Source organism: Trichoderma camerunense, assembly GCF_050948025.1.
Source record: "Trichoderma camerunense strain CBS 138272 chromosome Unknown V8C40scaffold_25, whole genome shotgun sequence".
Classification (NCBI taxonomy): Eukaryota; Fungi; Ascomycota; class Sordariomycetes; order Hypocreales; family Hypocreaceae; genus Trichoderma; species Trichoderma camerunense.
Window position 1 is genome coordinate 189202 of NW_028145345.1, and position 21861 is coordinate 211062.

A 21861-nucleotide genomic window follows, 5' to 3' on the forward strand; every position below is an offset into this window, starting at 1 on the left:
ATTGGGTTGTAAAGGCGCTGGATGGTAAAAGGATAGGACGAGGGCCGAATGGACAGCAGTTGTTCTGACTTCAGGCGAGTATAAGTTAGCTTGGCCGTCCCCAATGCTGAAGCAAAGCAGCCAGACTTACCAGCCCAGACTCGGGAACAGACGACGAGCCCAAAACCGCTCAATTCGACGTTGAAACAATCCTCGCAAGCCGAATATACAAGCGAGTCCCGACAAGACTAAACGGGGTGCCCTGCATCGAACGATTCCGGCGCTAGTCTGGAAATTGCTTCCTCCCGGTCGTCTTTGTCTATTGTAGGTGCCAGCTTGAGCAATTCTTCACTTCACATCATCACTTTCCTCCAAGCATGGAGCAAAGAGAGGGAATCCTTCGTTATGCCTGAGGGAGTAGAATTGGCTTTGAAGGGTGCCCATTGCTTGGCAATGTCCATTTGCTGATATTCTCGATTCGTGATGCAGTTCTCCTCCTCTCTTCTACCGCCTCCTCCCCCCTCTTCCTCCTCCTCGGCTTTACCTCCTCTCGATCGACACCATCCACCAAACGAATTGACCATGTGTTATTTCGAACAGACTCGTTGGAGTTGTGGTTACTGGCGCTGGGGCCACTTCCGCCAGCAGTGCAATAAGGAATATCGAATGGGAGAGACGTGCGGCTTGAAGCTGATCTATGAAACAAAACCTGATCCCGACGTCTGTAAGCTATGTCACGATACGGAGAAGAAACGACGGCGCCTGGCCAAGATGACTCTGGATGTGGAGCGTTGGAAGGTTGAGGGCAATCGGACAGCCACCATCGAAAGGACGGAGGAGGAAATGGCAGCTGTCAGTGCCCAAATCGCGGTAATGGATGAAGATCATTTGCGCAGGCTACAAACGCTTGCTCAGGTATGAGAATAGCCCCTCCCCCTCGCCTTGTCGAGACACGGCATGCAAAACACAAAAAAAGTCGGACACAAGAAAACCACTGTGGCACAAGCGGCATCTCTGTGGCTAACATTTTCCTGTGCTTCAGTGACGATGGCAGGGGGGGAAAGTCAGCTTACAGAAGACACGGCCACAAAGTCAAAGGGTTAGCCAGCGGATATCAGAGACTAGGCACAGCACACAGCATTGGTTCAACTCGGAGCGAATAGAAAAAAGGGAGAGAAAAAGGGTCCTGGTCTTGTTGGAAGAAATTTTTTTATTGAAGGCTGCTAAGCCACGGAAGTCGTTCGCTGTTTTTCGGGTTGTCTTTCATCTTTGCATTTTCAGCATGGTCCCGGGCACATGACAAAAAAAAGCGTTTTTTTTTTCATGAGTCGGTCAAAAGGGCTCGCTTTTGGTCGACTTCATTGTATAATCGGTTTGATGGATTTCAAGGACGTTTGGTTGGATTTTTTTCTTTTCTTTGCCCTTGGGCTCCGGTAGCGAATTGGGTCGTCTCGCACTCCTTTTGTTTTAATTAGATACCTAGGTACTGGGATCCCGAAATGACACGCTCCATACTTCGTTCTTTGTCGACCTTGAGAGGCGCGGCTTCCGGGGGCCTGGATTTAGCACCACACAGATTTCATTTGGTGGTGGGCTGGATGAGTTTTGTGGGTGGGCCAAGTTGCTGCTACTGCAAACGACTGGGGGTAGTTCCTTGTGACGAAAACTCCTTGGCGGGGTGAGGGTTGAATGTGTCCAATGTCCATCGACTGCTTGATGTGATGGAGGCGGGCTAGTACTGGAATAGCGTTGAGGAGCAGACGTCACCATCAATTAGTACGACGTATTCCGGTAAATCCCCTTGATGCGTCTGCTCGTACAGTAGCTGTAGAGGCTGTGGCAGCGGGGGCTCGATCTGTACAAGTACTAGCTGTACGAGTGTTCGAATGCGTGGGATCCTCGCGCCAGCAGACAGGCGACGTATCGCACTTTGACGAATGAGTCCCTCGCTTATCGCGTTTGTGACCAGGCTAGAGCCATGACGCACGCTTACTGGTACCAGGGAGCTGACGTGAAGTGTCGGGGGTGGGTTGGGATTAATCACATGGATGTATATCGCAAAAGAGGACCGCGCCCATGGGTTGAATGCGTTGCGAATCGATTTCCGCCGCGGAATGCCCAAGCAGGACCAGTCTGCCGGGATTTCCTTGACGAGTATGGACCATCTCCGCAGAAATGTCATCGTTTCCCCTTCGATCCCCGCGCCAGTGGACAGTCGAACAGCCCGGGATGCCGTCCAGGGCCAAAAGCCACTGCCGTCTGTAGCGGCTGACCGTAACGAATGGAAGCCATACAGTAGCAATTGACAACATGAAGCTACTCTCTGCTGTCACCCCCCTCCTGTCGCTTACGGGCATGATGCCATGGCTTCTCTAGCCTCTTGTGTCGCTCCAATTCGGCTGCTGGGGTTCATGAGCCGGGGGTGGCTGGCCTCGTCGTCTCGTCCTGACAGCCCACCGAGCTGGACTGCGCTTCACCACCATTTACCGACAAATTGGTTCCCTCAACAGGCACAATCCCGATGACTTGGATGTGCCCCCGAACCCTGCCCACCCCTCAAAACGGAAGCCGTGGGAACTAAAACGGCGGTGCGAGCCGAGGCCGACGAAGAACCAAGCTAAAAGACGGAATCCGACGGCTAGCTAGACGGCCAGTCCTTGATATTCTGGCACTAGACGGATCCACTGGTCGGCCTGTGCACGTGTCTGACGCTCAATGGGCACCTTGCGGTGAAGCATCTTCGCGGGCTCGCTTTTTACTCGACAACAATAATAGCCCAATGCTTCCGTACCGTAGGCTGGCGAGAGACTTTTCTCTAATCATCTTAATTCACATTCTTTTTGGCTTCATGCTTCCAATCACAATGGCCCAATGGGCTTTGGTGACAAACGCCAATCGATGGGTGGATGCTTGTTGTTGAATGGCAACATAAAATATGGATTTTTTTTTCGGTTCTTTTTGGTGAAGACCTCTTGTTGGTACAAGCGCTTGCCACCCCTGGTCATGCGCTCTTTTTTTTTTTCCTAAGGAGAAAAAAAAGGGAGTGTGATTCCGGGAAATTGGTAAATCTCGGTTCAAGAGGCAACTCGCTTGAGATGCCGTCGCTCTGGAAGACTTCTAGCGTTTTGACAGAGCCCGGGGTATCGAAAAAAAAAAAAAGATACTATCGAGAAGATGAAAGAGAAAAAAAAAAGAAAAAAGAAAAACGATTGTGAGTGCTGAATATATCATTGTCCCTCCTGACACCACGCTGCACCATTTTTTACCCGCCACGCCTCTTTGGCAAAGGAAACCGAGGAATCACTATTACTTCATGGCCGCGGCCGCATCTGCAAAAGTCCCAACAAGTGCCGCATCGTCATCGTCGAGTGTTCTTAGACTGGCTGGGCGATCGCCGTGAAGTTCGCCAGCATCCTCGTCGGCAAGCCAGTCAACTTTGATACCGGCGGGAGGGCTATCCTCTTGTGTGCTGAGTTTCGATACGAGATGGTGGTAGCGCGCCACCCGAGCACCTTGGCCAGCGTAAGCAAAGAGCGTCGTCGTCGAAGTTCGGCCGATGGGGTCTTGCGGAGCGATTTCGAAGATGTCGACCATGTTGCTGCAGCCAAGTCAGTGTCTCAGTTGCAAAGAAGCCAATCACGTAATCTGGAGAGGACCAACTTGGATGTCTTTGCGACTACTCTCTGCAGCGCCTCGTTCTCTCGCTGGGCCTCTGCAGTATCGCCCTCTCCATTGAGCGCGGCGTCGCCAAAGCTGCCGTACTGCATCCCATTTCCGTCATCGTACAGGAGCCGGTTCTCCTCGCTCTGCGCAGGGGGGAAACTACCCGTCAGCCTCGTTCTCATAGCAATCGCATAGCGCTCGCAAACAGCCATCATCGTAGTCTAGAGCGCACCTCATCGTAGACGTCCTTCTGTCGCCGTCCTAGGCATGATTGGCAGAGCCCCATGATCTCGGGTTGCGGTTGCGCGATCGGCGCGGGTTGAGTGACGCGTTAATCGGATGCAGAAAAATCGCTGCCGTATTCATATCATGTTTCCAAAGCACGCAGCAAAAGTCTCGAGCAACGTGCGGTGTTTTTGTCGCCCCAAACCCCCTGTCTGCGATGCTTGTCGTCCGTTAGTCATTGGAGGTTGAAGCTCTTGCCTTTGGGGGGCACACGAGCTCTGACCCGGGTAAATTTCGGACCGCTCAACGTCCCTCCCATTTCGGCAGCTCCTGTTATTCAGCTCAACTTGCATGAATCGGATCAACTTCAATGCTTGATAATGAGCGATTGATGGTTATTTTCTTCCTTCCTTTTTTTCCTCATTTTGATAAATGTCAAAGTATTATCGCTCCATGGAATGTGCCCATCAATTGGCAATTTCAGCGCCTTCACTCCCTACGTACACACTAACCCCTCGCAACCGCTATAGATGGATTTATACGGCATCCATTCATACCAGGGGTCTCCCTTGAGATGGACAACTCAGCTGTTCCCTAGAGATTCAATCCCTTGAATTCAATATATAGAAATATTTTTACCCTCAAATTTCGATCCCCTTCTCAATTACTTATCGATTAAGCATCCCCAATGCCAAGGGACGCAGTCTATCTTCAGCTCATAGCTCTAGCTGGGGTCATCACTTGAGGCGGCTAAGGGCCATGAGGGGGGTCAAAAGGCCTCCTTTATATCGACATCCCATTCTTGCCGCATTTATTGCTTTCTCTAATTGAGCTAACGCACATTCAATTTCTGCTCCAACTAACTTTTCATACCATCTACAAAAAAGATATAAGAAACCATGGCGGTCGCCTCTTCAATCACTTGTTCTCATCATCATCACCACCATCATCATCCCAATCACCACCACACCTCTCTTCTTTTCTCTCTTCTCAACTTTGGTAATTTTTCAGTTTCTACTTCATCAATTCCCTTTGTCCATTCACCACCATGCTCAGCATATTGCCTTGGGCCTTGATGGCTCTTGCTCCTCTGGCAGAGGCCCGTTTCGGTCCCCGGCCAAGATCAGCTGACGATGATTCGCTCCGATGCTGCCCTTGCCTTCCAACAAGCCTCAGCCCACAAGAAACGACGGTCACTATTACGGCCACAAACTCCAAAGAAACCGTGACAATCGACCACACAATTGTTGTGCCAGCAACCACCGTCTTCGTCACTCAGACTCTTGCCCCTAGCTCGCCTGCTACTGTCACCCAAGAGGTCACAGTTCATCCAGAATTACCAGCCAAGATAGAGACGGCACTGGTTACCAGTCCCAGCCCCGAACCCTCAGCACAGACAGTTACGATGACGGTGCAGGCGGGAGAGGACCAACCCGAGTCGCCCAAGACTGTGACGGTGACAATCAACCCAGACGAAACGACATCTGTCAGTGCGACGACCACTGCCGCTGTGACTGTTACCGTCACTCAACAGACGTCAGATCACTCGTCAGCTGAACCATCACACTCAAGCAATAGTCAGGAAGTCGGCGCAAACACTGTCACTGTCACCAATTCCCAAGCATCTCAGACTGAGGAATCAAAACCGAGTGCCAAAACTGTGACCGTCGTGCAGAAGCCACCTAGCCCAAGCGCCGAGACAGTGACGTTCGTGGAAAGCCCAGCAGGTCCGAGTACTACGACAGTAACACTTGCAAATAGCCCTTCAAAGGCAATCTCTGCAAACTCTACCGTTGAGACAGTAACCTTTGTGGAGAGCCCGGCAGCCTCAAGCACTGCAGCCTCAAGCACTGCAGCCTCAAGCACTGCAGCCTCAAGCACTGCAGCCTCAAGCACTGCAGCCTCAAGCACTGCAGCAACCGCCTCGGATAGTAACGCATCAAACTCAACCACAGAGACGGTGACATTTGTGGAAAACCCAGCAAGCCCAAGCACTGCGACCGTTACTCTCACAAACAACCCTGCCAAGCAAAGCTCTACAACAGCGACTTCGGCAAGCAGCGCGTCGAACTCAACCGCCGAAACAGTAACAGTCGTGGAACACCCTGCCAGCCAAAGCACTACGACTGTGACCCTCTCAAGCAGCTCTTCAAAGCCAAATACTTCAAACACAACCACCGAGACTGTACCCTTTGTACAGAATCCTCCAACGCCAACCGCTACTCCGCTGGTAGTATCCCCCAAGAGTTCTTCAAGTCTGGGTACAGGTATCCAGACGGCGACTTCTGTGGCCAAACCGGCAAAGATCACAGCTCCGCCGCAGGTCGGAACAATCTCGCCCATCGTTGACCAATTCACCACTATGACGCAAACTGTTACCTCCTCCGGGGGAGACGTCAATATCGAAATCAACATCATCAACATCTTCACCGGAGAGGTCATTTGCAAGAAGGAGGGCAGCGACGAGCCGTGTGACCCCAAGCCGTCACCTTGCTTGACAACTGGCATCTTTACACAGACGGCAATGGCATTCAACACTGTCATTGTGACTGTGAGTGACGGTATGTGGACAAATGGAACATCTGCAACTGGAGTTGCGCCGCCGCTTGGTACGGGTACTGGCAGCCCTGTGCTTCGAAGGGGAAGATTTCCCATGATTAGGAAGCGACTGTAAAGCAGTCTAGTGAGAAGGCAGGTGGCTGTGGTAATGTTGAAGGGCGTGGATGTAACGATATGAGCAATGCGGCTTTGTACAATGTGGTGTAATGGGTATCTATGGTATATCTGGACCTGACGGGACTAATGCGGGTTTGCTTGTTTTGTGATGGATATTTCTGTTTGTTCTGGATCACTTATAATCACCCGGTTGTCACTAAGAGGAGGAGGATATTGCATGTAGTTTGATAGTGTTTTCATTTTCTAGGCCTAATTTCCAATATATCGTAACAATTTTCATCATCAAATGCAGTTTCAAACATGAAGCATCTCAACCCAACTTACACCCAGTTCTCCCGAATCACCTCGGCAATCACACCGTGATCCTCATGCTGCTTCAGCCCACTCACAACAACCACTCCCACAACTCCCTCCACGCCCGCGACACGGATCGGCACACCACCTCCATGGATCGCATAACCTCCCGCCTCACTCGGTCCCAGCGAAAACTTTGCCGCAAATGCCGCCTCGTTGCCAGCGTACTTTTGTCCCAGATACCACGAGCTCGTGCCGAACCGCAGCACCGCCGCCGTCTTTCGCTTCACCCAGCTCTCATTGTCGGGCGTCACGCCGCTGCCGGTGGCGACTTGGTATAGTGTCTGAGATCCAGCGCCCGCGCTGATGGAGATGAGTGTAGCACGGCCTTCCCGGGCAAAGGGGAGGAGGCGGGCGTAGAGGAGGTTGCCGAGCTCGACAGCATCGTCGGCCGTGAAGGAGGAGAGGACGAAGCCATCGCCGCCAACATCAGCGTCGACCAAAGCTTGAAGCTATTCACAAGAGTTAATATTAAGGGCTAAACATTAATCATGTTGATCTTATTAAGGTGAGACTCACCTCTTGTGCAGAGCTTCCGCCTGGAGGGCTCTGAATAGGAGCTGGAGCAGCAGAGCTTCGAGCTGCGTTTAGAGCCTTTTCGAGACCATGTCCTGCAGCAAAGTTGCGTTGCCAAACCTTTCGAGCCATGTTGACGTGTGTATTGATTGAACCCTTTTGAAAATGAGTTGAAGAAAATGAAAATGAGAAGACGAGTGAGGATTAAATCGCTATAAATAATATGTCAAACATCTCGACTTAAGTTTAAACTTAAAATGGCTCCGATTAAATGAACCGCTGCACTAAACATCGGGCCGACTAATCATCTCTCAGCTGTGCTCTGCGGAGACACTTTTTGGGTAAACGGACATTCTTGCCAGTCTTCGGGATTTATCAGGATTTGCTGGTGGATCGGATGAATCGCAGCTGTTGATAGGCGGCGTGAAAATTGGGGGCAGTTTCTATGGCGAGTCGTGCTTTAATTTGGAGCTGTGGAGAAGCTGTTATGACTCCATTATTCAGTTGACTTGTGAGATGAGCGACTGAATCAACGTGGCCAAGTGATGATGCATCTGTTACGCAACGACAAGGCAAGGTACATGTCATTATCATTGTATAGCGGTAAATCTGAATTGTCTAGAGCGATGAAGCAGGGGAAAGTATGTGAAGAGTAGAACAGCAGATGGTGAACACCTTTATACTATCTCACCTCGTATACGACTAAAATTTACTAGTACTAAATCCATTGCTACAGTGTACGGGTATGCAGCTCAACTTGGCATATTATTCTTTGTCATATATGTATCATCTCTGATTAGCTACCTAGTAGACAGTCTACGTTCCCGAGTATCTGCAGTTGGTAAAGTGTCGACATTGAAAGACGGCAAGTTCTGCAGCTCGAAATAGAATAAGCCGACGCAATTGGCGCACGTTCGCTCATGCTGGCAGGTAGGAATAATCACTAGAGGTTTAAAGACACTCCACGAACCGGCCCAGATGTTGTTGGAGTCCTCGTTACCGGATCTAATCATGACATCCGTCTCGTGCGTGACCGGAGGCGGAGGCGGCGACGGAGGATGGACCGGAGGCAACGGAATCCAAAATCGGGGCGAGGATACAGCATGGGGCGGCAGTAGAAGTTGCCGGTACAGACGACGATTCCGCTTGAGTTCATGACGCCGCTGCAGCCATTGAGAGTGCACTTTTCCTCCTGGTCACAATTTGACTGAGCCATGACAGTTTGCTAGACAAAGTCTACAAATAGTGTAGAGTAAAGCAGTGGCTTACCGCGACGGGAACGCAGACATGGGCTTACTTCTAGAGAAATTATAACTTCTGTGGAAACTACAACTTCTACATCAGTTTCAGATTCTTGCCACTCTTGCAGATAAATATATTATTTTAGAAGTTGACTAGATCTATTGACTACTACTACTCAACGGTTACATTCCATATGGTTACCTATATATATGCTACGTCAATATCCCCCATGTCCCCTCACGTCTTTCAAACTCTTTTTATAGCACACTTGTGCCCAAGTATCACCTCCAACTATCCAAAACTCATCCAAATTTGATGGAACGACTATGAGATGCATCGTTGTATTTCAGCTGCGATACAACCAGGCGGGGTAGCTGGCGGGGTCCTCTGTGTGGCTGGCTGAGATGTGAGATTTGAATGGACCATGAAACGAGGCCGCCTATCAAACATTCTTTCGTGGCATCGTGTGTGCCAACCATCTTCATTGTCTTTGTTTGGTCATTTAAAAACGGGTCTCACAAACATACAAGAGAGCTTAAATAGAACTTTTCAGGCTTACTGAATACCGTTTTTGCGGTCCTTGCTCAATTTTAAAGATGTCGGAATGTAAACCCTCGCCTCGCGGTTCGTTATATGAAAGACTCACACAGAATTGTTACCTGTATTCTATTCTTCAAGAAGACATCGATCCCGTGCATCATGCATATATATCATGGCACCACAATCTAGCCCAGGACCTTATACCAAGGTTGTAAATGACACTAGTCTTGATCATGGAGATATTGCACCCGCCATCATCTCTGTGACGATCCAAAAAAGCGGCAACAAAAGGAGAGGCACCAACAAGGGCATGGCAGGTGCTGGTCTCTACGCCGCTCTTCTCGGATCCGCAGGCTTTGCTTCGACGCCATCGTTGAGCTCAACAAGCTGGACAGTTGGAATCATAGGACTGATTCTTGCCGGTCAATCAACACATGGCATTTCCCAAACGGACGACAGCAAGTCTCACTCCAGAGTGCTTTACCTAGGAGACGCCGCATTTCATGGTGTTGACGAGCGAAATACTAATGAGATTGTCATGTATCGAGCTTACATGGATGAAAATATACTCAAGATTACCGAATACTTTGTGCCCAGTGTCGGGTCTTTCTTGTACAACGCCAGCGATATTATCAAAGGGTGTACGCACGGGGGTACAGTAGACAGAGAGGTCAAGGACTTGTTCACTTTCACTTTTCCAGAACCTCAAGTCATTAACCTGTACCGTTATATCTCCATTCGTGGATTAAGTCCCACGCCGCTCTTTGGGACGAATGGTTCCGGGCTCTCCTCCGGTGGTCTTCCAAAGCAAGGCTCATTGGTTTGGTACGACGCCGATGGGAAATTTCTGGCGCAGTGGGATGGCGATAAACAAGAAGAGCTAGTCGATCGTTTTGGAGCCGGATGGTTCGACTCCAACAACAAGGCCATCCGCCGAAACCTAGTGTCGTTTGTTCAAGAGATGAAGCCTCAGTTGAGCTCCAACATGACCATCCTCCACCTGAGCGATAAGCTCAACACCCCGGTGCTTGTATTGAACAACTGGAGGGTCAGTGATACAGGTGATCGGGCAGCAAACGTGGCAACACAGGAGGAAGTCCTACGCTTTATCAAGACTGATCAAAGGAACTGGGATTGGGGATACCTGTGGGATAGCAACGGCGATATCTACCCCTGCAGCTCGCCCTATTACTACCGAGAAGATTACATGACTCGAAGCGAGGATTCGCACCTTTTCTTTCCCCTCAATGATAAGGATTGGACATATACGACAATGATTGTGAAGAAATATTAAGGCACATAACAACAAGTGGAGAGGCTTTGAGCCTCGTTTTATCAAAGTTTCTTGTTCAAGTCTTGATTTTTGCTTTATACATCAATTCAAATGCTCATGAACGTCAACTATTAGCAGATTATTGGAATTGAGAGTCATAAAAGCTATTATGAGGTGTACGACATTTTCTGATGAGACTCTAAAAGAGTTAATAAAATTTTGATAAAGAAGAAGAGAAGTTTTAATAATGAAAGCGACATCAGACAACTTTTTTCTGCCTTAAGATTCTCCAAGACATAATATTAAAGTTTACGTCCACATCACTGAAAATAAAGTGTTCCGACTCGCGACATGGATAAGGGGAGGGCCGTATGCGGCTATTGAGAGATATCTGCAATTGCAAGAGCACCATAGATAAGTGTGACAATGAAAAAGACAAAAATCATAATGGAGAGTAGTAGATGAGATGGCATTATCAATCTTGGTCAACTTTACATAAGGTATGTAGAAACTTGCCCATATGACAATCTAGTATCCGTTGGGGTCCAAGTCAGATGATCTTACGCAGTCTTTGTTGACGACACTGAATTGAATTGACAGCTACCAAGGTAAATTACTAACTCAAGGTCTATCTACTGCAATAAAAAGCAGACACAGATTGTCTCACAAAAACTCAACACCTAACCCTATGCCTCATCATTATCATAGTGAACATCATTCTCCATCGTCGCGTCAGACTCGCGTCGCCGCAGCACAGGTTCAGTCTGCATACCGCCGCCGGCATACTCAATCACGCTCGCCGTATCCGACAGCTTCCCCGACTCGAGGTCCTCTATGCTCTGCAGCGCCTGAATAAACTTGGCCTGCTCGCTCTTGAGCATCTCGCGCTTATTCGCCGTCGCCGCGTCCTCATCCATGAGCTTCTCGTAGACACTCGCCGAGTTTGAACCGCGCACGCCAAGCTTGTCGTCAAGATAATTGCGAAGCTGTCGCCGGATGGCAGGAATCATGCGGCACACGATACGCTGCGTCACGGCGTCGGAGTATCGCAGGGCGGCGAGTTTGTAGTACCCCCTAACGTATGCAACAACCTCAACCTCCCGCTCGAAATCATCCGGCTTCAGTTTGGTTTGCTCCTGTTCCCGTCGCTTGACCTCCTGTGCTTGCTTCTCTTCCGTCAGCACGTCCCAGGGGACGAGAGTCTTTTGTGCGTAGCCGGCTCCCACCATTCTCATATGATGGCGGAATTGAGTCAGCACGGCTCGCTCGCTCTTGAGGCACTGATCGAACGCTTCCGTGTTGTACGTCATGACTCTTTCCGACTCATCGCTGTAGAGTGCATCGAGATCTTTTTGCGTCGTTTTCCAATGCTCGTCCAGGCAGCTCTTGAGGTGCCGCTTGGCTTCTGTGTATATGAACCGCTTCTTCAGGTTCTCGAGGGACTGGTTCAGCGCCATATCGAGCTCGGCTGCAAGCTGCCGAATCACTTCTCTCAGATACACACTGGTGGGCCCATTCCACGGTCTGATGGCTTCCATGGCCAAATCGTTGTAGACCTCTGGTGGGATGATGCTTGGCATGCCTGCCTTCATCTTAGCCTGAATCTCCTCCTTCACCTGTCGCAGTGTGCGAAATCCCCTGCCAACTTCACTAAACTCTGTAAACGGTTCCGGGAAACACGGCTTCTGTGGCGGTAGTGCAAGATGAGGAGTACCAAAGCCGTTGCCATTAGCAAAGCCGGCTTCCTCGGGCTTGACCGAGCTCGGCGTCCCGTTGACTGGATAATCTGTTCTCGTCCGCTTATTCGATGGCGTTGCTTGCGGTGCTGTACTTCGTCGCTTCGAGGGAGTGACGAAGCTCATCGCAGCAGTACCGACAGAGGCCGCATCGGACTCATCATCGTCTATGAGATCCACCACTTGGGTATCGGTGCGGTCCTTGAGAGTAAACTTGGGCTTGCTATTCAAGAGGCAGTCTCGAAAGTTGGTTGGTAAGCTGTTTATGCGAGCCGCAAACTCGTCAATCTTCAGCCGCGCAGTATCAGCAAAACTGTTGAGGCAGGTCTGGATCTCTAGCTCCACGTTGTGGGGGAGCTCGGGAAGGTTAGCTAGCTGTCTGGTGACTTTATCGAGATGGTATTTGACTTTGTGTTTGATGTTTGGCAAACTAGAGGTGCCAATGTTAGCAGACAGATACCGAATTTGAGCTCCTGCGTATTGATTCAATCTTACCTTTTCGCAAATTCCTCGCCAAGTCGCTCAGAAAGGAAAGCCTTGAGCCTTTCCACGCCACAGCGGTCGACAAATGCATGGAATGCACCCGGCCATTTATCTACAGACTCGTCCTCGAACATCCTTTCCTCCCATTTCTTCAATTCATCCAAGTCCTTACCCTGGGGGCGGGAGGTTATGAAATACCCAAGGCCGGTTGAGTGAGCTTGTCCCTTCATGATTTCGAGCCACTGGGTATGATTCCCACCGTCAGGCAAGAGATCTGCCTTGGTCAGCACTCCAATAGTCCTGTCCTTAGCTTGCAATCTGCGAGTGAGACCAAAGGTTGCAGAGTTCTCAGCGTCGCTATTCATGGGCATGGCACAAATAATGATAGCAGAAGGGTGCTGGATGTAGGCGCTCGAGAGATTTCGAACCACGTTGACCAGGTACTCGTCGTTGGCATCAGCGGGATTCTGGAAAATGCCCGGCATATCGTAAAAGGACAAGTCGGGCAAGTCAGGGCCCTTGATCTCCAGAGAAACAACATTGGGGGAGAACTTTGCCAAGGTCTCCTCTGCTGCCTTGTCGATGGGCGTATTCATGGCAATGGAGCCTCGTCCGGGGACAAAGAGAACGGGAGGTTTGTCATCATTCAAAATGGCAATCTGAGCCCAGCGCAAGACCTCTTCGATTTCGCTCTTGTCGTGCATAGATTTAAACTCCAAAACAGCAGTGCTGGGAAGCTTTCTCCAGGGAAAGAAGGGGTCATGCTTCGTGACATCTGATTCGTGAATGGGGCGGTTGGGGGTTGGCCCATACGAGTATTCTTTGCGGAGCCAAACTCGACAGGACCATTCGGCGTTGCGGGAAACGCGAATGTGCAGAGGGCATCGAGTGCATGCACCCTCGCTTCGAGGCAGATCCAGGTTGGCGAGGCCGGACATGAGACTGGATTTACCTGCCGACTGATCGCCGACAAGGACCAGCTCGGGGAGCTGCACATCGTGAGACACGCCAAGCTGCTGGAGCTCTCCCAGGGTGTCATTGCAAGCTTTGAGTTTCTTGCCAATGTCCTGGAACGAGGTGTGGAAGAAGCTCTCGTCCATGTTTCTGGGGCTACCTGCAACAGGCACGGTGGTCGTCGCCACGACGGTTCTGGCTCTGACTTCTCTGAAGATGGGGTCTGTGGTGTGTTCTGACTCTACGGTACGCTCACTAGGCGCAGCTGGGAAATGAAAAAGTCAGCATGATATGACATGATATGACATGAAGAAAGAGATTCTCATGGTGGGCTTCTGCACGAGACTTACGAGCATTAGATCTATTTCCACGACCAGCCTTGGACGATTGATGAAATTGGGTGTGATCCATGGCGTCGTCGCCATTTGTGCCGAAATCAGTGACGCTGTTGGCGTACGAGTTTGGCATTGGCTCAGGCTTCACCTGGATTGGTGCCCTGCGAACACGGCGGCTAGCCATGATGATGAGATCCTCAGAGGAGTCCTAGTCCGTCTTGGAAATTTGAGTGTCGTCAGGCATTGACGAGATCCGGCCTCGCTGATGGGAGACGCTTGATTCGGATGATGATTCAGATTGTCGTATGAAACATGTAGAAGATGGCAAAGGTGAATCCAGATGGCGGCGGGAGCGTAGAGGAAGAAAAGAAGGTGAAGAAGGGAAAGAAAAGGAAGCGATTAGGCAAAGAAATATGGCGCTAAATGGGTATTAAGAGAAGAGAAGAGAGAAACGAAGTGAAATCAATGAGCAAACGGCCCAAGATGAGATGAAAGTGAAGGCAAAGTGAATGAATGACCTTGAGCTCAGACGTGCAAAAATGCTGGTGCTGGTGCTGGCAACTGATATCAATTCACCCAGCCAACGAACTGATGGTGTTTTGTTGCTGCCCCATCGGCTTGCAGGGGCTGGTGTGAATGTTAATGCTTGATAGAGGAAGCGGTGCCTGGTTCAACCGTCAGCCAGCTGTAGACAGTACAAGGGAGAAATGGAGGTACCAAACAGGCCATTGGCATCTGTTAGAGACACGGACAGAAAAAGAGGCGAGACTTACTATGAAATTAATGGATTTCTGAGCTTTGTAGCGTCGTCGTGCTAACAGAAGTGAATGCCGTCTGAAGCTCAATCATTAAAAGCTGAGGTACTAGAGACAAGAGAAAGAGAAAGCTTGAGCCTTTGCCCAAAAAAGGGGGGCTGGGCTCGAAGCTCAGGTACAAGTACAAAGTACAGAATACTTGGTGCCACGTGACCTGCGTTTCACCACTTGCTGTACTTTACTGATCAAGCCTTGGATTCTGCCTGTCTATGGGATACCCTGTAATAGCTTGTATGAATTGAGTCGTTAAGCTGTTGTGCTGTGGCAATGACAACTCCATATCAACTAATGTGATTGATGTAAATCTACCTACCTATAGTAGTCAGGCACATAAACACAGCTACTAGTCCACCTTAGTATTGTGAGGCTTTTCAGCAGCTGCCCCTGACAAAGAAGCAATTGAGCTCCATTTGCTGCCCACAAGGCTTTTACTGAGAAGCGCCTAGTGCTGTGGTCAGTGGATCTTGTGCTCTGTCTTTGCTCCGTTAGTACCTCGACTCTGCGTGCCGTGTAATTTTCAGTGGCCGCTATACGGAGTACCAAGTACATGTACTTCGATCACAAGAAAAATCCTGCGATGGTTAAGAGATGATCATCCACCGGTTGGGCCGCTGTCTTCATGTTCAATGATGTATTGTGACAGTCTTTATTGTAGTTTCTGCAATTTTGAACAAGTTTACAATCACAATTTCCCTAAATCTGCCTTTCCCACTGCGTAATCCCAACTGCAACTCCAGTTCCAGCGTAGCACTCAGCAAGGCTACTGAAGTACTCTTGTACCTGCACCACCGCCTTGGGGAAGAAAAAAAAAAAAAAAAAAAAAAAACTGATCCAAGAGAAATTAGTCTTCAGCCATCGGCTCTTAGCTCAACCCAACCGTAGACTTTACAGCCTCATAGCAGTAGCCAGTAGCAATACCTTGAGGTTCTCCTTTCTGTCTTGTCATCTCATCTCATCTCCCGGTTACTTAGGCTCAGAATACCACATCATCATGGACGCTGCAGGGAACGACGCCTTGGCTGAGGGCCGGCGCATCTACTTAGGCGCGGCAACTCTCTCTCGATCTGATGGGCCCCCAATACTGACTGACTGGTAACAGGCAATCTCCACTACGTCCTCAAGTCGCAGGACATTGAGGAGTTTCTTCTCCAGAATGGCTTCGATGACATTGAGAACATCCACGTCTCTGTCGACCCCGTCAGCGCTCGCAACCCGGGCTACTGCTTTGTGGACTTTGCCGAGCGGGCCACCGCTGAGCGAGCTCTGACTGATCTCAGGGCCAGTCTCCGAGGCCGTGAGGTCAAGGTCGGTCCATGCGAGCCTAGGAAGAAGCGCAATGGAGACGGCGGCCGGTCTACCTTCCAGCGCGGGGGTGACTGGAGATCCCCTTCTGGCGACGATGGCCAGCAGCAGTACCAGAGCGAGCCCAGGGAGCAGAGGCCCCGAAGAGACTTCAACCGCTCCGACGAGGTGGCCGATGAGTCTCAGGGAAAGCGACTGTACGTTGGAGGACTGGCCAAGAACGGGGACCAGGAGCAGAACAACCAGGAGGTGATGGACATTTTCACTGGATTCAACCCGTACGTTCACTCACTCACTCACCCACCCACCCACTCAGCGTTTATTTCATTGAAGCTAATGATGAGAACAGCTCATACATTGGCAAGCGCATCACGCCCCATGAGAGCACTCGCAGCCCTGCTGGAACCTACTACTACTGCTTCGTGGACTTTGAGACCAAGGAAGAGGCCGAGGCCGCCATGCAGGCTCTGGATGGTGCCCAGTACGACGGAGGCGTGCTCAAGGTCTCCCTGGCCAAGAGGACGGACAGACAGTCCACCCGCCCCAATGCGCCATCAGATCGCAACAACAGCGGCCAGGGACGCGGATGGCGATCCTCCAACACCCCACGAACTGAAGGAGGAGCACCGCCACCGGCCAGAGCCATGGGATCCAACAACTGGCGCCAGAGGACCGCCGAGTAGGTAGCAATCTGGTTGAGTTGAGCGACTGCAGTACGACTGAAATTTGGAAAATTGGAAAAAGGGAGACTGGCTACCTATGGACCAGGCAAGGCCACAGTAATGCTGATTGATACATGATGTCTGAATTCTCTTCTTCTGATGTATTTGTTTCTTATCTATAACAACAAACGAACACAACAACAAAAGGTGGAAAAGAGGGAGACAGATGGTCCTGTCTCGTCTCATGCCTCTCGTATTATAGCAGCAGCGAAAAGAAAGCACACGATGCCACTGCAACTTTTCTTTGTGACTGATGATGATGCTGATGCCCTCGGTTGTATTATCTAACATTACGAAGCACAGTAATAAGAGACTTTAAACCCATTTGCATCCTTAGCTTCAGGAACCGGCCACCACGTGCGGCATTCTCTTGTCCCGCCATGCTGGTCTGGCTTGGAATTTGGACCCTTTTCCCGCCCCTCAATTCGTTTAATTGCATATCCCGCCTCTCCTCCAACCATTGATCGTCACCCCCTGTCATCCCAGCAAATCGTGACCACGAGAAAGTCAGTCGTGCAGCAGCCGCTCCACCGCCTTGCTTTCCCGCCAATTCGCCGGCCAAAGATTCTCTCTCTCTGCATTGTGGACGAGCGACTTGGTGATATTTCTTTCTCCTCATTTGTCTGGCGCTGCTGCTCTGTTCTGCGCTTCTCTGGCTGTTCTGAAGCTTGAAGCTCATATAATCTCATACCCTGCCTTCAATCAGTGATACCCCTCCCCTCTCTCGACCTCCAAGCTCCAGCCAAACCTCCCAACAATGTCTCTCCACGTCCCCTTGCCGCATCGTTCTGCCACTCCGGTGGGCGCTGCCACCAAGGCTGTGATCCTGGTATTTAATAGCCCTTTTTCTTTTTGTTTTCTTTTTCCAATTCCTATCCCTCCTCCTGTCTAGATGCTCCTGTTTGCTGCTCTTCAATGAGCTCTGGACAGCTGGCTCTAGGCGCACACCGCCGTGCAACCTCACCATTTCGCATTACAAACAACACCAGCTAACATGTTCTTTTCTTCTCTCTCCTCTGTCTAGGTCGGTGGTCCTTCTCGCGGCACTCGATTCCGCCCTCTGTCCCTCGACCTCCCCAAGCCGCTCTTCGACGTTGCTGGCCACCCCATCATCTGGCACTGCCTCGACGCCGTTGCGCGCGTCAAGCAGATCCAGGAGGTCTACATCATCGGTTACTACGATGAGTCCGTCTTCCGCGATTTCATCAAGGACTCTGCCCGCGAGTTCCCCGGCATCAACCTGCGATACCTGCGCGAGTACGAGGCCCTGGGCACCGCGGGCGGCCTGTACCACTTCCGCGATGCCATCCTAAAGGGCCGCCCCGAGCGCCTCTTCGTCCTCAACGCCGACGTGTGCTGCTCGTTCCCCCTCGAGGAGATGCTCAAACTCTTCATGGAGCGGGACGCCGAGGCCGTCATCTTGGGTACTCGTGTTAGCAACGAGGCCGCCTCCAACTTTGGCTGCATCGTCTCCGACTCCCACACCCGCCGCGTGCTGCACTACGTCGAGAAGCCCGAGTCGCACATCAGCAACCTCATCAACTGCGGCGTCTACCTCTTCTCCGCCGACGCAATCTTCCCTTCCATCCGATCCGCCATCAAGCGCCGCACCGACCGGCCCCGCCTCGTCTCGTATCCGTCCTCGGACAACCTCGACCACTTCAGGATGCCCCGCGCCGTGGCCGACGACGACGACGACGAGGACAAGAAGGAGGTCATCCGCCTCGAGCAGGACATCCTCGGCGACATGGCCGACAGCAAGCAGTTCTACGTGTACGAGACAAAGGACTTTTGGCGCCAGATCAAGACGGCTGGCTCGGCCGTGCCCGCCAACGCGCTGTACCTGCAAAAAGCCTGGCAGACCGGCAGCGAGGAGCTCGCCCCCGCCAGCGCCAACATCGTTCCCCCCGTCTTCATCCACCCTACCGCCGACGTCCACCCCACGGCCAAGCTCGGCCCCAACGTCAGCATTGGACCCCGAGTTGTCGTCGGCGCCGGTGCCCGTGTCAAGGAGAGCATCGTGCTCGAGGACTCTGAGATCAAGCATGATGCCTGCGTGCTCTACTCCATCATCGGCTGGGGCAGCCGTGTCGGCGCCTGGGCCCGTGTCGAGGGTTCGCCTACCCCTGCCGGCAGCCACTCCACCAGCATCATCAAGAACGGCGTCAAGGTCCAGAGCATTTCCATCCTGGGCAAGGACTGCGGCGTTGGCGACGAGGTCCGCGTGCAGAACTGCGTCTGCCTGCCATACAAGGAGCTGAAGCGGGTAAGTTTCTTTTTCTTCGAACCCCCTTATCCCAATTCAGCGAGTTATTTATACTGACCCTTCTTCCCCCCTTTTTAGGACGTCACCAACGAAGTCATCATGTAATGAGCGTTTCCAAGAAGTTAGCGTGTGATAGACAACAGCAACAAGCATGTCTGCGATTGAATTTTTTTTTTTTTCACGGGATATAAAAAAGGGGGGTCGGGGGAAGAGGGGAGTTCTTAACACCAAAGAAATAATCCAAAAAAACAAAGTGATTCCCTGACTGTAATGATGTTATGCATTCTATTCCTAGGCCTCACGCAGGTGGGCAGGTGTTTGGGACAACGCCATAGAATATTAATGTTGAAGAGAAGCCGGTTTTCGTATGATAAAGTGTCATCACAGAAAGACATCACAAAATGTGCTAGGAAGAGCAATAATGAGGAGGGCCTCAAAGTGAATTGGTGTTTTCATTGCCCATTGATGTTTTATAAATGCATCATATCGAACTAAGTATCATCCTTAATACCTGCCCTTCCTCCTCATCATCATGTACAAAAAAGGGTGTTGGGTATATTTGCAATCTAATGCATTTTCACATGTCCTCTTCTAAGATCCTCCATTGCTTCCATGTGCCAGAGTGGCCTGCTTTTCAAAGCCTCAAATGATCCCCTTCTATATGCACCATATCCGTAGCCTGATTCCTGCTTAATACATCCAAAAAAGAGAAGAAAGAAAAGTATGTCACTAGCCCAAAAAACAAGAAATATGCTTTGTGAAGAACAGCCAAATTGTCGGATACATCACAGCTCCTTTTGCGAAGCTAGACGACTCGCCGGCCGGGCAAACATGGGGCTACTGGGTCTGCTGGACGTCGAACCCAAGCCCTTGACATCAAACGGCTCGACGGACTTGAAGTGTTTCGAGGGCCCCAAGCGGGGTGTGCCCACCGGTGTCAGGAGGTGTTCGATGGCGGGCTTCTCAAAGGTTGCGACGCGGATCGCGGGCGGGCGATTTCGAGCGAATTTCTCTTCAGATACGCTATACAAGTACGTTGCGAGCAGCACAAGCATCGTGCCCAGAAGAAACTGCAAGATTCATTCTTTGTTAGTAAAGACTTGTAATCCAGCCTCAGAATAGCCGGGGTTGAACATACCGTGAGAGTCACTTTGAATTCAAAGACCCACACGCTGACGAGGAAGCTCAGTATGATGCTGATGCTCGTCGCAAAGTTCTTGATAATGTTGTCGGCATCGCGAATGACAAGGCTAGCCAACAACCCTCCAGCCGCCTGCAACACGACCGTCGCCCACACAACCGCATTGTAACCCTCGAAAAAGCCGTGCTCGCGAATCCCAGCGCCGTCCTGCCACATGACGCCGCCGACGAGAGCAGCAATCATGGAATAGAAGCTCAGCTGTAGATTGCGCACCCACACGCTAGCTTGAGAGGGGCTCTCCTTGAGCAGCTTCTCGAAATAGACGCCCGTAAGCCCAGAAACAGCCGCCGCGACGAGAACTGCAGTCACGCCGAGGGAATAGTTCATAGAGGGCTCGACGGGGTGTAGATCGTTGTCGATGCCTTGATAGGTGGCAGAGCGGCGGGTGAGATGCGCTGCTGCGTCTTCGACGACGGCGTGGCCCAGCTCATGGCCTGATCGAGGGAAGAAGTGGTCCGGCATGCCGTGAAGTAAGGGGCTAGAGCTGGAGGCACTGCCAATGGCGGTTGATCCAGGTAGAGAGACGATGGAGACGCCAAGTGTGAGGACGACAAGCGAGAGCCAGCGCTTGAGGCCGAGGGGGCGGCTCAGTAGATAGACGCTGAATAGCGCCGTTGTAAGAATCTGTGATCAGTTGGGTCAGTATTCAGCATTCAGCATGGCAAAGCGCCGCCATTCTTACCTTGAGCTGGTACAGAACCTGAAAATGCACAGCATCCAGGTTCTCAATGGCCACATACTGCAGGATATTCTGCAGCGTGTAAAACACGCCCGGCACAATCAGCTTCCACCCGTCGCCCGCAAACATGGCATTGTAGATCTGCTCAAACAGCACCGTGGCAGGCGTGCTGGGCGCCAGCGTCTTGGAGCCTTCGTACAGGGCCAGCGTCAGGGAAACGGCCAGTTTGATGAGCTCGTGAAGGAAGACGGCGGTCGAGGGAAAGTATCGGTGGTCGCCCGGAGGGGGCATGATGCGCGAGTAGTGCATGATGAGGATAAAGGCCGAGTTTTGGACAGTCAGCTAGCGAGAGGCCGTCATCAGTCAGCATTGTGGGATCTTTAGAGGAATATGAAGCAAAGAGAAGGAGAATTCGCACCAGGATCAGCGAGATTGGCTTGCCAGAGCTGCCAGCTCTGATTGCTGAGCCTCCGCCGTCGAGCACCGCCATGGCGGGCAAAGTCGCAACCGCTGTGTTTGTTTGTGTGTGTGTGACTGTGAGTGTGTGTGTCGATGCGACGGATCAATTGCTTCCAGAAGGTTGGCCCCAACGCAGCGTATGTAGAGGCTGTCTGTTGGAGAAGTTTTGACAGCAGCTAATTCTGTGGTGTTGAAGATGTCAGAGGACGGGAGGTTGGAATGGAAGCTGGTAGAGGTTCCGGTAGAGCTGGTGGTTAGCGGTGGTTTGTTTCGGCCAGTGGCCACGCGACACCCCTCTCAGCCCTCTATGACGCTGGCCTGCTAAAAGGTGACGGGAAGCTCAGCTCAGCTCAGCTCAGCTAATGGAAGTACTCAATTACTGTACCGAAGATGCTCAGATCTAGACAGAAGAAGAAAACATTCAATTGTGATTTTTTCTCA

At 51.2% G+C, this 21861-nt stretch overlaps 9 protein-coding genes across 9 annotated transcripts; 5 read left to right on the top strand and 4 right to left on the bottom strand.

Annotated features, from left to right (window-relative positions):
• Nucleotides 1-306: 306 nt before the first annotated feature.
• On the top strand, nt 307-1223 carry V8C40DRAFT_124887 (uncharacterized protein). The gene is made up of 2 exons (XM_083210991.1): nt 307-954; nt 1022-1223. The coding sequence occupies exon 1, from the start codon at nt 463-465 to the stop codon at nt 898-900; it is 438 nt and encodes a 145-aa protein (XP_083067907.1). The 5' UTR covers nt 307-462; the 3' UTR covers nt 901-954; nt 1022-1223.
• A 2016-nt stretch (nt 1224-3239) lies between these two features.
• Nucleotides 3240-4109, bottom strand: V8C40DRAFT_124854 (LAMTOR domain-containing protein). The gene is made up of 3 exons (XM_083210990.1): nt 3875-4109; nt 3640-3785; nt 3240-3577 (listed from the first exon to the last, which is right to left on the bottom strand). Exons 1-3 carry the CDS (start codon nt 3926-3928, stop codon nt 3286-3288), a joined length of 492 nt encoding a protein of 163 aa, XP_083067908.1. The 5' UTR covers nt 3929-4109; the 3' UTR covers nt 3240-3285.
• Nucleotides 4110-4751: 642 nt separating this feature from the next.
• On the top strand, nt 4752-6745 carry V8C40DRAFT_124967 (uncharacterized protein). Its single transcript, XM_083210992.1, has one exon. The coding sequence runs from the start codon at nt 4916-4918 to the stop codon at nt 6539-6541; it is 1626 nt and encodes a 541-aa protein (XP_083067909.1). The 5' UTR covers nt 4752-4915; the 3' UTR covers nt 6542-6745.
• Nucleotides 6746-6763: 18 nt separating this feature from the next.
• V8C40DRAFT_257606 (uncharacterized protein) lies at nt 6764-7832 on the bottom strand. Its single transcript, XM_083218531.1, has 3 exons — nt 7765-7832; nt 7417-7713; nt 6764-7349 (listed from the first exon to the last, which is right to left on the bottom strand). Exons 2-3 carry the CDS (start codon nt 7543-7545, stop codon nt 6864-6866), a joined length of 615 nt encoding a protein of 204 aa, XP_083067910.1. The 5' UTR covers nt 7546-7713; nt 7765-7832; the 3' UTR covers nt 6764-6863.
• Nucleotides 7833-9256: 1424 nt separating this feature from the next.
• V8C40DRAFT_283805 (uncharacterized protein) lies at nt 9257-10489 on the top strand (the record flags this gene model as incomplete). The annotated part of the gene is made up of 1 exon (XM_083222034.1): nt 9257-10489. Exon 1 carries the CDS (start codon nt 9368-9370, stop codon nt 10487-10489), a length of 1122 nt encoding a protein of 373 aa, XP_083067911.1. The 5' UTR covers nt 9257-9367.
• A 665-nt stretch (nt 10490-11154) lies between these two features.
• Nucleotides 11155-13787, bottom strand: V8C40DRAFT_278047 (P-loop containing nucleoside triphosphate hydrolase protein; the record flags this gene model as incomplete). Its single annotated transcript, XM_083221027.1, has 2 exons — nt 11155-12634; nt 12700-13787. The coding sequence occupies 2 exons, from the start codon at nt 13785-13787 to the stop codon at nt 11155-11157; spliced, it is 2568 nt and encodes an 855-aa protein (XP_083067912.1).
• A 1763-nt stretch (nt 13788-15550) lies between these two features.
• Nucleotides 15551-17049, top strand: V8C40DRAFT_257610 (RNA recognition motif domain-containing protein). The gene is made up of 3 exons (XM_083218532.1): nt 15551-15834; nt 15891-16371; nt 16443-17049. The coding sequence occupies exons 1-3, from the start codon at nt 15783-15785 to the stop codon at nt 16774-16776; spliced, it is 867 nt and encodes a 288-aa protein (XP_083067913.1). The 5' UTR covers nt 15551-15782; the 3' UTR covers nt 16777-17049.
• Nucleotides 17050-17307: 258 nt separating this feature from the next.
• V8C40DRAFT_257614 (mannose-1-phosphate guanylyltransferase) lies at nt 17308-19585 on the top strand. Its single transcript, XM_083218533.1, has 3 exons — nt 17308-17644; nt 17840-19081; nt 19160-19585. The coding sequence occupies exons 1-3, from the start codon at nt 17573-17575 to the stop codon at nt 19184-19186; spliced, it is 1341 nt and encodes a 446-aa protein (XP_083067914.1). The 5' UTR covers nt 17308-17572; the 3' UTR covers nt 19187-19585.
• A 136-nt stretch (nt 19586-19721) lies between these two features.
• V8C40DRAFT_125013 (nucleotide-sugar transporter-domain-containing protein) lies at nt 19722-21615 on the bottom strand. The gene is made up of 4 exons (XM_083210993.1): nt 21380-21615; nt 20965-21303; nt 20220-20906; nt 19722-20151 (listed from the first exon to the last, which is right to left on the bottom strand). Exons 1-4 carry the CDS (start codon nt 21449-21451, stop codon nt 19867-19869), a joined length of 1383 nt encoding a protein of 460 aa, XP_083067915.1. The 5' UTR covers nt 21452-21615; the 3' UTR covers nt 19722-19866.
• Between the last annotated feature and the right edge of the window lie 246 nt (nt 21616-21861).

Excerpts from the sequence above, each read along its gene's own strand:
- V8C40DRAFT_124887 (XM_083210991.1), top strand. The coding sequence starts at position 463 with ATGCAGTTCTCCTCCTCTCTTCTACCGCCTCCTCCCCCCTCTTCCTCC.
- V8C40DRAFT_125013 (XM_083210993.1), bottom strand. The coding sequence starts at position 21,451 with ATGGCGGTGCTCGACGGCGGAGGCTCAGCAATCAGAGCTGGCAGCTCT. Across the intron at positions 21,304-21,379 it reads AGCCAATCTCGCTGATCCTG|CTGACTGTCCAAAACTCGGC; the intron begins GTGCGAATTCTC and ends GCCTCTCGCTAG. Across the intron at positions 20,152-20,219 it reads AATTCAAAGTGACTCTCACG|TTTCTTCTGGGCACGATGCT; the intron begins GTATGTTCAACC and ends TGAATCTTGCAG.
- V8C40DRAFT_124854 (XM_083210990.1), bottom strand. The coding sequence starts at position 3,928 with ATGGGGCTCTGCCAATCATGCCTAGGACGGCGACAGAAGGACGTCTAC. Across the intron at positions 3,786-3,874 it reads AGAAGGACGTCTACGATGAG|AGCGAGGAGAACCGGCTCCT; the intron begins GTGCGCTCTAGA and ends CCCCCTGCGCAG. Across the intron at positions 3,578-3,639 it reads GTAGTCGCAAAGACATCCAA|CAACATGGTCGACATCTTCG; the intron begins GTTGGTCCTCTC and ends ACTTGGCTGCAG.
- V8C40DRAFT_257614 (XM_083218533.1), top strand. The coding sequence starts at position 17,573 with ATGTCTCTCCACGTCCCCTTGCCGCATCGTTCTGCCACTCCGGTGGGC. Across the intron at positions 17,645-17,839 it reads CCACCAAGGCTGTGATCCTG|GTCGGTGGTCCTTCTCGCGG; the intron begins GTATTTAATAGC and ends TCCTCTGTCTAG. Across the intron at positions 19,082-19,159 it reads CATACAAGGAGCTGAAGCGG|GACGTCACCAACGAAGTCAT; the intron begins GTAAGTTTCTTT and ends CCCCCTTTTTAG.
- V8C40DRAFT_124967 (XM_083210992.1), top strand. The coding sequence starts at position 4,916 with ATGCTCAGCATATTGCCTTGGGCCTTGATGGCTCTTGCTCCTCTGGCA.
- V8C40DRAFT_257610 (XM_083218532.1), top strand. The coding sequence starts at position 15,783 with ATGGACGCTGCAGGGAACGACGCCTTGGCTGAGGGCCGGCGCATCTAC. Across the intron at positions 15,835-15,890 it reads GGGCCGGCGCATCTACTTAG|GCAATCTCCACTACGTCCTC; the intron begins GCGCGGCAACTC and ends GACTGGTAACAG. Across the intron at positions 16,372-16,442 it reads ATTTTCACTGGATTCAACCC|CTCATACATTGGCAAGCGCA; the intron begins GTACGTTCACTC and ends TGATGAGAACAG.
- V8C40DRAFT_257606 (XM_083218531.1), bottom strand. The coding sequence starts at position 7,545 with ATGGCTCGAAAGGTTTGGCAACGCAACTTTGCTGCAGGACATGGTCTC. Across the intron at positions 7,350-7,416 it reads GCGGAAGCTCTGCACAAGAG|CTTCAAGCTTTGGTCGACGC; the intron begins GTGAGTCTCACC and ends TCTTGTGAATAG.